Source organism: Terrapene carolina, unplaced genomic scaffold, assembly GCF_002925995.2.
Source record: "Terrapene carolina triunguis isolate 2854851 unplaced genomic scaffold, T_m_triunguis-2.0 Scaffold23418, whole genome shotgun sequence".
Lineage (NCBI taxonomy): Eukaryota > Metazoa > Chordata > Testudines > Emydidae > Terrapene > Terrapene triunguis.
Genome location: NW_020687769.1, coordinates 650 through 10,436, shown reverse-complemented (window position 1 = coordinate 10,436; position 9,787 = coordinate 650). Strand labels below are relative to the sequence as shown.

General features: G+C 49.7%; 2 protein-coding genes across 2 annotated transcripts; one reads left to right on the top strand and one right to left on the bottom strand.

The window, feature by feature from the left end:
- Positions 1–922: 922 nt before the first annotated feature.
- Positions 923–3,233, top strand: LOC112114920 (C-type lectin domain family 2 member D-like; the record flags this gene model as incomplete). The annotated part of the gene is made up of 3 exons (XM_026662141.1): positions 923–1,110; positions 1,313–1,416; positions 2,339–3,233. Coding segments are annotated over 3 exons (413 nt in total), but the record flags the coding sequence as incomplete, so codon positions are not given.
- Positions 3,234–5,282: 2,049 nt separating this feature from the next.
- Positions 5,283–9,123, bottom strand: LOC113408743 (killer cell lectin-like receptor subfamily F member 1; the record flags this gene model as incomplete). The annotated part of the gene is made up of 3 exons (XM_026662142.2): positions 5,283–5,911; positions 7,711–7,823; positions 8,966–9,123. Coding segments are annotated over 3 exons (395 nt in total), but the record flags the coding sequence as incomplete, so codon positions are not given.
- Positions 9,124–9,787: the final 664 nt, after the last annotated feature.

The following is a 9,787-nucleotide window of genomic DNA, read 5'->3' as shown; positions in this document are numbered from 1 at the left end:
GGCCGCGGCTGCCGGGCCACAGCCAGCCTGCGCCCCCTCGCTTTTGGAAAGGCGCCGCTTTTGGAAAGGCGCCGCTTTTGGAAAGGCGCCGCTTTTGGAAAGTGTGCTGAGGGGAAGCGGCTGCTTCCTCTGCACCCCACTAGCTACGCTACTGATTAAACAATGTTGATAAGTGCAAAGTAATGCACATTAGAAAAAACCCATACCAAATGATGGGTCTAAATTAGCTGTTGCCACCCAAGAAAGAGATCTTGGAGTCATCTTGGATAGTTCTCTGAAAACATCCGTTCAATGTGCAGCGACAGTCAAATAAACTAACAGAATATTAGGAACCATTAGGAAAGAGATAGATAATAGGACAGAAAATATCATAAATGGCACTAAGTAAATCTGTGGTACAACCACACCTTGAACACGGTGTGTAGTTCTGCTCAACTCAACTCAAAAAAGCTATATTCGAATTGGAAAAGGTGCAGAGAATGGTGACAAAAATGATTAGGGGAATGGAACAGCTTCCGTACGAGGAGAAATAAAAAAGACTGGGACTGTTCAACTTAGAAAATAGACAGCTAAGGGGGGAGATGAGAGAGGTCTGTAAAATCATGACTGGTGTGGAGAAAGTATCATTTACCCCTTCACATAACACAAGAACTAGGGGTAACCTGATGAAATAAGCAACAGAGGGTCCTGTGGCACCTTTAAGACTAACAGATGTATTGGAGCATAAGCTTTCGTGAGTGAATGCGTCTGACAAAGTGGGCATTCACCCACGAAATATACAGATCTGAGTGCTGGGCACAGGATGGGCTGGGTTAATCTTGGGGAAAGCGTGTGTGTGAAATTCTTACTGCTGCGTGTAATTGCACAGGAACAAATGGGTCTCTGTCACCCTGTGTCTGTTACTGTCTCTCTTTTCCCCCAGGGGTAGCACTGAAACTTGGTTTTGATCCTCCACGCTCCCCTGCTGTCCCTTGGTGCCCTGATGGCTGGGTCGGGTACCTGGGGAAATGTTACTATTTCTCAGAGGCCGAAGGAAACTGGACCTTCAGCCAGAGCAATTGCTCCTCCTTTGGCGCCTCCCTGGCTACGATCGACACCCTGCCTGAAAAGGTGAGACGCCTCCAGACTACAAAATGGGCCTGGATCAGGGACCTGAACTTGGGTCTCTTCCCAGGTGTGTGCACTAACCACCTCACTCACTCTCGGCCCCAGCGACTGTTCAGGTGTCCTATACAACGTGGAACAGCTTCAGCAGGAGAGAGTGAGAAGGACCCACCCAGAAATAACGTCTTCCTTTTTCTTTTACAAAAAGGCTTTCATGCTGCGCTATAAAGGCCTTTCCGAGCACTGGATCGGCCTGCGGAGGGAAGAGGGCGAGCCCTGGAGATGGGTGAATGGTGCAGAATTCAACAACCTGTGAGTCTTCTCTCTTTCTAAGTGTTGGGACGCATGTGACTCGAATAAGCATTGAATCTGGACCAGTCTAAGCTTGGTTGGAAGACAAAACCACCGATAATCTTTTTCTGGCATTAAAAAGACTGGACATGGTATTTTGGAACTCCTATTCGGTGCGGGATTGGGGGGTGATGCATTGTTTAATGGAGCTGGCTTTGAGGGGATCTTAGGTCTTCTGTACGTGGGCATTTGTTTGCACTGTTGTAGCAACGTTATTGGCTGATGTCCCCCGTGTAACTGACCTGGCCCAAGATACCTTTTATTATTAGTAGTAGTAGTATTGATGTTGTCATTATGGTAGCACCCAGAGGCCCCAACTGAGATCAGGGCCCAGTTGTGCCGGGCGCTGCACAGACACACAGGGAGAGACAGTCCCTGCCCCAGCTGAGATCAGGGCCCCGTTGTGCTGGCGCTGCACAGACACACAGGGAGAGACAGTCCCTGCCCCACCTGAGATCAGGGCCCCGTTGTGCCGGGCGCTGCACAGACACACAGTGAGACAGTCTCTGCCCCAAAGAGTTCACAGTCTAACTAGACAAGACAGACCAAGGGTTGGGGGCAACAGAAGGTACAATCAGACTAAATAGCGTGATGGGCTGGAAACATCCTACCTATGGTCTGATCCCCATCCGGCCTGACGTTTTGCCTGCATTAGGGACATACCAGTGCTAACCCCAGGGCTGCATGCTCCACATGGGAGGACATCATGAAATGAACAGAATTTGATATTAAAACAAATCACAAGGGGATGCTGGGCCCAGATGCAGCGGGGGAGAGCAGTGGAGAGCGGGGTAATTAAGGCCCCGTTGCTACTTGCTTTCATCTGCTGCGCTACCCAGAATGCGGAGCCGGGACTCACGGCCCCACGGCACTTGTGTTGCAGGTTTGAAATCCGAGCCAACGGCAACTGTGCCTATCTGAACGACAAGGCTGTCGGCTCCTCGTGGTGCCACACGCTGCGCAACTGGATCTGTGCCCAACGCGATGCGTACACAAAGGACTAGGGAAAAACCAACGCCGCAGTGCCTGACGTGCGTGGAACTGGTCAGGCCAGGCTTGTCAGACTTCCAATCTGCTTTTGCTGCTGCGCTATCCGCATATATTGCAACGGGAGGAGCCCAGTCATTGCCGCGGTCATCTGTGCTGCTGTAACGTGACAGCGCCACCTGCAGGGCGCCGATAAGATGGCTGGCGAGTTCCAGACTCCGGGCTACCGTTGATTGAAGCATTTCCTTGCTGCCAAAGGGCTGCTCCAGGAGAAGAGCAATGCAGAGCTGACTCTTCCGTGCTATGTTGGGTGCTGGTGGCCGGGGCGCAAACGGTGCCGCTGAGTGACTTGCTGCTGATCCCTTCTCTGAGGATATTTACATCACAGGGGCACCCCTAGGCTCCAGTCAAAGTCAGGGGCCCCATTTTGCTGGCTGCTGTCCAAACAAACTTCAGTAAGACTCGTCCACCACCCCAGAGAACCTCACAGCCACAAACGGGATGCCAGGGAAAAGGGATACGGCTGGGGCAGAATGGCTGGGGCTTCCTACTGCCGCATGCTTAAATGCAGCCCTTGTCTGTATTTATTTCTTAATGTGTTTGTGTCCGACCCAGCAGAGTCTGATCTCTCCTTTCTAGAGGTGATGGGCTGATGAATCTCATCAGGAATTCGTTCCCGAAAGGGGTATCCAGTCATTTAAAAGCCTTTAGACAGATGCTTTTGAAACTCCCATCCAAGTGTCTTACAACTTGGAGGTAATCTCTTTTATTGGACCAACTTAGAACATAAGAACGGCCGTACTGGGTCAGACCAGTGGTCCATCTAGCTCAGTATCCTGTCTTCCGACAGTGGCCAATGCCAGGTGCTTCAGAGGGAAAGAACAGAACAGGCAATCATCAAGTGATCCGTCCCGTCACCCAATAACTTCTTTAAGCTTTGCTTCCTTTTTCTTCATATTGCAGAGTTTCCATAGAGACGGCAAAATTCGGTATCTTCCCTTGTCGCGTGTCCCATGTCGGTCCCAGGATAAAAGATATTCCCTCCCCCGCCTTGTCTCTCTCGGAAGCTTTAGTCTCATTGACAGCGGCAGAAGGAATTTTGCCGTGGGTGTATTTGATCCACCTCTCTGAGAGAATTCTTCTGTCAAGCTACATCTACAGTCGATCGTACTACGGTGCACAGGGTGTGACATTTTTCCTAGCCCTGAGCGATGCAGCTGGGTCAATCCGATTGTTAGGTGCAAACCCAGCCTTACACCCATTCTGCAGTGGTGTAAAGTAGCTGTTTAAGGAAATGTAGGGAAGCAGGCCCCAGGGCGTTCGCAATAAGGCTGAGACCAGACTGTGAAAAGTCAAGAGTCAGGGCTTAATTTCACCATCCGTCATCTCAGCCAGCCTCCCACAAGCTGCCTATCTTGGGAGAGACTTTGGGGGACTTTCCCTGTTTTGCCCTGGCTCAGTGAACCCACTAATGGGCTACAGTATTCTGTACACTTGAGAAATACTGCTGCTTAAACCTTTGTCTGTATATAAGTAGGTTTTTGTACTCTCTTTTGCACTTTGTGTAAATAAATGACCTCACTGCTGGGTCTACGGTTTTGTTCTGTCTTCTTCCCTGCGTCATTTCAGCGCCTCCTCAGTGCCAGGAGGGCTGTGTCCAGGTGGAAGGAAGAAAAGGGGATTTTCTAGCAGCTGGCCAACTAATTTGGTGGGGGGAGGAGTCTGAGTTGCCTGATCAACTGCAGAAGCAGCCAGCGCCACCCAGCCTTCCCCACCTCACCTGGGGTGGAATCTGGAGCGTGGGGTGGTTCCGAGCGGTTCTTAGCAATGGGTTTGGAGGGGGCTTAGGTGACGGGGAGGGGTGGGAGGAGAAATAGATGTTAAAGATAGTGACTGTGGTAACGAGGGCTCCATATTAAGTACCTTAGATTTAAAAAAAAAATAGATTTACGTTAGACCTTTAGGAAAAACTTTCTGTCAGGGTAATTAAGCACTGGAACGAATTACGTAGGGAGATGGTGGAGTTTCTATCATTGGAGGTTTTTAAGAGCAGATTAGACGAACACCTTCCAGGGATGGTCTAGATAATACTTAGTCCTGCCTCGGTGCAGGGGACTGGACTAGATGATCTATCGAGGTCCCTTTCAGTCCTACATTTCTGTGATTCTCTCTCTGCCTCCATTTCCCCTTCCACCTCTACAATAATGGTGATCACTCGCCTTTTGCAAAGCACTGAGATCTGCACAAGAAGGGCACAACATGCTAAGGATGATGGTTATTGGGGGTTGTCACGGATCCACACACTCAGTGCTTTAGAACAGTCCCTGGGAGGACCCCTTCAGGGTGCCAGACCCCCTTAGGGTCTCACTCTGTCACCAGGGTAAGCCCTTTGGCTTCACCACCTCCTTGGACTGAACCTCGAAGTCTCCAGCCCCCCTGCTTCACACTGTGAGCTCCCTTCAGCGAGGCCACCTGAGATGGGCCTCTGAGGGAGACGTGTACCCCCAAACGGAGCCAGGCAGCCCTCCTTCAGCATCAGCTGTGACTCCCGGCCAGCGTGGTAAAAGCAGGAGGGTTTATTAGCTGTCTGGAACACCGTGTAGAGAGTCCTTGGTTAACATAGAGAAAAACAAGTTACAGCAAGGTCCATTCTGGTTGGCCCAGAGCCCCAGCCAAAGTGGTGTGTCCCCTTCTAGCTCCCACTCTATTCTCTTTGGTCAAGATCTCAGGCCAGTCCCACCAGGCCCCTTCTGGGTCCTTGGCTATCCAGCTGCTCAAACATAGCTGGCTTCCTGCGGCGGGATGGGCCATCCATGGTCGTTCATAGCTTGGTAGCAAATGTCCCGGGTGTTGGCTTTGCCATTGTCTTCATGGACTTCCAGCGACATGGGCCCTACACTCGAGACCGGCGTCAGCCACCCCTGCCTGAGCGTAACCAGCCCTTTTCTACCTCCTAGGTGACGACGCAGCATACAGGGGAAACTGAGGCACGCACAGGCATCATACAAAAATATTACAGAAAATTCCCACTCTGTCACAGGGGTGAGCTGGACCTTTCAGAGGACTAGGAGTAGGGTGACCAGATAAGTGTGAAAAATCAGGAAAGGGAGTGGGGGGCAATAGGAGCCTATATAAGAAAAAGCCCCAAATATCGGGTCTGTCCCTATAAAATCGGGAGATCTGCTCACCCTAACTATGAAGAGCATGTGGCTCTCTCCCATCAGCTTTTTACTGAGTGACATTCGCCGGCCTTTGTTATGCAGGAGGTCAGAGTAGACAATCAGAATGGCCTTTCTATCTAGGAATCTATTATTTCTAAGGGTACCGCCTCCCTACTGTCATTGCTTAGATCAGGACGGCTTCTTTCTGACAAATCCACTTAAATTCAGCGCTGCACATTTCCGAACGCATCTGATTCCCCTTTATCACCCCACAGCTGTTTCTCACAGCTGGACCAGATACTGGAAACCTGTGGAACAAAGGGGGGGGGGGGAGAAATAATCCGTGTTAGTGTCTAGACTTCTCAAACAAAGGTCCAGAGAAGCGTCTCTTTGTATTAAATCTACTGGCCTGCTCAGCTGTAAGCATTCCATTATCTCTGCGTTTTCCCCTGCAAGGTTATAAATGTCCCAAACCTCCCACCACGTCTGGTCTCCATGCAGCTGTTGGGGACTGAACTCACCACCACGTCTGGTCTCCATGCGGCTATTGGGCACTGAACTCACCACTCTAGCCTAGAGGCAGCAGTGGGAAAGCGTGGGTTGGAAGAAAGCTTGCCAGACTTTATGCTGAGTGTGGCTCTTTGTCTCCTCCTAGTCAGGAGTTGGGCCACAAAAGTGCCCAAAGTCCAGTCTTTTCTCTCAAGCAGTCGTGTGCATGTTTTCAGACCTGGCAGTCCCATGATCAGCCTGAGAATCAAGGGGTAGTTGCCTACCTAATAACATTCAGCATTGCTTTAATTCCTGATAGGAGGAGACTTGACTTATTGTTAGAAGAAGCCGGAAAATTGAATTTCCATTCCATGGGATATTCCAAAAATATCAGGAGGTTTGTTGGTGATTTTTTTGCTGCTGTTCTCAATCAGAACAAAACATTGAAATTTACAGCAAAATGAGGTTTCCAAAAATTTTGTTTTGGAAACATCTAAACAGACCTTATCGAAATGTTTCAATCAGGTCAAAATCTTTCCACTGTTATGTTGTAATGTAATATACAATGTAATCAAATGGATGACGCTGAAATAAACTGTTGACATCGTTTTCCATCAAAAATTGAGAAAAACCGACACAGTCACAGGCAATGTGTCAATTTCATGGAATCGGTGTTTTCTGAGACCTGGTTTTCATCTAAAAACTTCAGTCGACCTAACTACATCTCTCAGGGCTGTGAAAAATGTTGCGTCCTGTGCGACATCGTTAGGTTGACTTACCCCCTAGCTGTAGATGCAGCTAGGTTGATGGAAGAATGCCTCCATCAACCCAGCTACTGCCTCTTGGAGAGGTGGACTACTTACAGCAACGGAAAAACCCCTTTGGTTGCTGTAGGAAGTGCCTACGTTTGGTGCTACAGCATCACACCTGCTGCACTGTAGCAGTTGTAGCGTAGATGTTCCTAGAGGGAAAGCTGTTCCGTTGGGAAATTTTCTCCCCGGCTCTCTGTATTATGTGTGTTCTAGTAATGCTTAGGCCTGGTCTACACTGGGGGGTGGGGGATCGACCTAAGATACGCAACTTCAGCTACGAAAATAGCATAGCTGAAGTCGACGTATCTTAGTTCAACTTACTCCCCATCCTCACGGCGCGGGATCGACGGCCGCCGCTCCCCCGTCAACTCCGCTTCCGCCTCTCGCTGCGGTGGAGTTCCGGAGTCGACGGCAGAGATCGATCCCCAATAGATCTATCCCTACCCGCCGATCCGGCGGGTAGTGAAGTCGTACCCTTAGAGGCCCCAACCAGTATCAGGACTCCATTGTGCTGGGCGTTTTATCTATACACTTAGCAAGAGGCAGTTCTTTCCTCCAGAGGCCTGCAATCTAAATACACAAAGCAGCCAAAGAATAATTATTCCTTATGACAGCTGGGGAGTGGAGGCCCAGAGAGTTTAAGTGACTTGGCCGAGGTCACGCAGGGAGTCTGTTCGTAAATCCAGATCACCTGAGCCCCAGTTCAAGGCCAGCCTTTCTCTCTGACTCTGCAAACATCCAAAGTTACTTAATGATAAGCTTTCCTCAAGACACACATGAAATATTTAACAGCAAGAAACACTCACAGATTTTGGTTTAAGATGGAGCCGTCCACCCAGGTCCATTTCTCCTCTGGGGATGTAACATTAAGCCCAATCCAAACGGGATATTTCCCTTGTGTGATGTTCTGTATGAACTCCTGTGGAGAAAAGCAGGAGCGTGAATTTAGCCTGGGGCAAAAGCAGTCGTTCTAAAGGACACCAGAGAACTTAATCCACAATCTCCAAAGAGGCCTTCAGTTGGACCCAAAACAAACACGGGGAGTTTTTCCCCCTATAGACCTGGCATATAACACTTGTTAGGAGGCTAACTGCTAGGCCTCAACATTTAATTTTAAACAAGGAATCGTCATTGAGCGGGTGTGTTTCCAATGGCGTCCCACAGGGACTGGTTCTTGGCCTTACGCTACTGAACATTTTTACCAAGGACCTGGAAGAAAAAATAAAATCATCACTGATAAAGTTTACAGCGGACACAACAATTGGGGTGCAGTAAATAATGAAGAGGACAGGTCAAGGATTTCTTGGTAAAATGGGCGCAAGCCAACAATATGTGTTTTTAATATGGCTAAATGTATATAGCTGAGAACAAAGACTGCAGGATGGGGCCTCTACCCTGGGAAGCCATGACGCTGAAAAAGATTTAGGGGTCACAGTGGATAATCAGCTGAACATGAGTTCCTAGTGGGATGCTGTGGCCAAAAGAGCTAATGTGATCCTGGGATGCTTAAACAGGAGAATATTGAATGGAGCAGAGAGGTTATTTTACCTCTCAATTTGGCCCTGGTGTGGTCGCTGCTGGAATCCTGTGTCCAGTTCTAGTGCCCACAGTTCAGGAAGGATCTTGCTAAATTGCAGAGGGGTCAGAGAAGAGCCGTGAGAATGGATTAAAGGATTTGAAAACCTGTGATAGACTCAAGGAGCTCAATCTATGTAGCTTAACGAAGAGAAGGTTAAGGGATGACTCGATCAGACTGTAAGTACCTACATGAGAAACAGATATTAAATAATGGGCTCTTCAGTCTAGCAGACAAAGGTAGAACACGATCCAAGGGCTGGAAGTGGAAGCTAGACAAACTCACACTGGAAATAAGGTGTACATTTTTAAGAGTGAGGGTAATGAACCATTGGAACAATTTACCAAGGGTCGTTGTAGATTCTCAGTCACTGACAATTTTTCAACCCAGATTTAAAACAAGAGGTATTTTTCACATGCCTAAGCAACATAGCTAGCCTGACCTAAGTTTTAGGTGTAGTTTGCACCCTTTATTTTTCACATTACCATCTCATCCTGGTCCTGGATCACCAGGATGTGAGACCTCTTCCTTGGACAGTCATCACGGCTCCCATTCCAGTCCTTATTCCCTTTAGAGAACCAGTAGCACTTTCCTCTGTGCGACAGCCAGTCCATGGGGCAGAGTCTGCACTCGGCGCCTCCACCTAGGGGAAAGGGCCACGGCATTAATGGGGCTGAAGACACTTCATGGTTCAACACTTTCCATGCAGCAGGTTCAGGCACTTGACTGTGAGTCAGGTGATCTGGCTTCAATTCCGAGCTCTGCCGCACACTCTACTGTGTGACCTGGGAAAAGTCATGGCAACCTGTTGTGCCTTGGTTTCCCCACCTGTCATATAAGGATAGTGCTACTTTGTTCATCTGTCTTGTAAGTTCTTTGGGGCAGGAACTGTCTCGCTGTGTGTCTGTGCAGCGCCCGGCACAACGGGCCCTGATCTCAGCTGGGGGAGGGACTGTCTCTCGCTGTGTGTCTGTGCAGCGCCCGGCACAACGGGCCCTGATCTCAGCTGGGGCAGGGACTGTCTCTCGCTGTGTGTCTGTGCAGCACCCGGCACAACGGGGCCCTGATCTCAGCTGGGGCAGGGACTGTCTCTTGCTGTGTGTCTGTGCAGCGCCAAGCACAATGGGGCCCTGATCTCAGCTGGGGCAGGGACTGTCTCTCCCTGTGTGTCTGTGCAGCGTCCGGCACAACGGGGCCCTGATCTCAGCTGGGGCAGGGCCTGTCTCTCCCTGTGTGTCTGTGCAGCGCCCGGCACAACGAGGCCCTGATCTCAGCTGGGGCAGGGACTGTCTCTCCCTGTGTGTCTG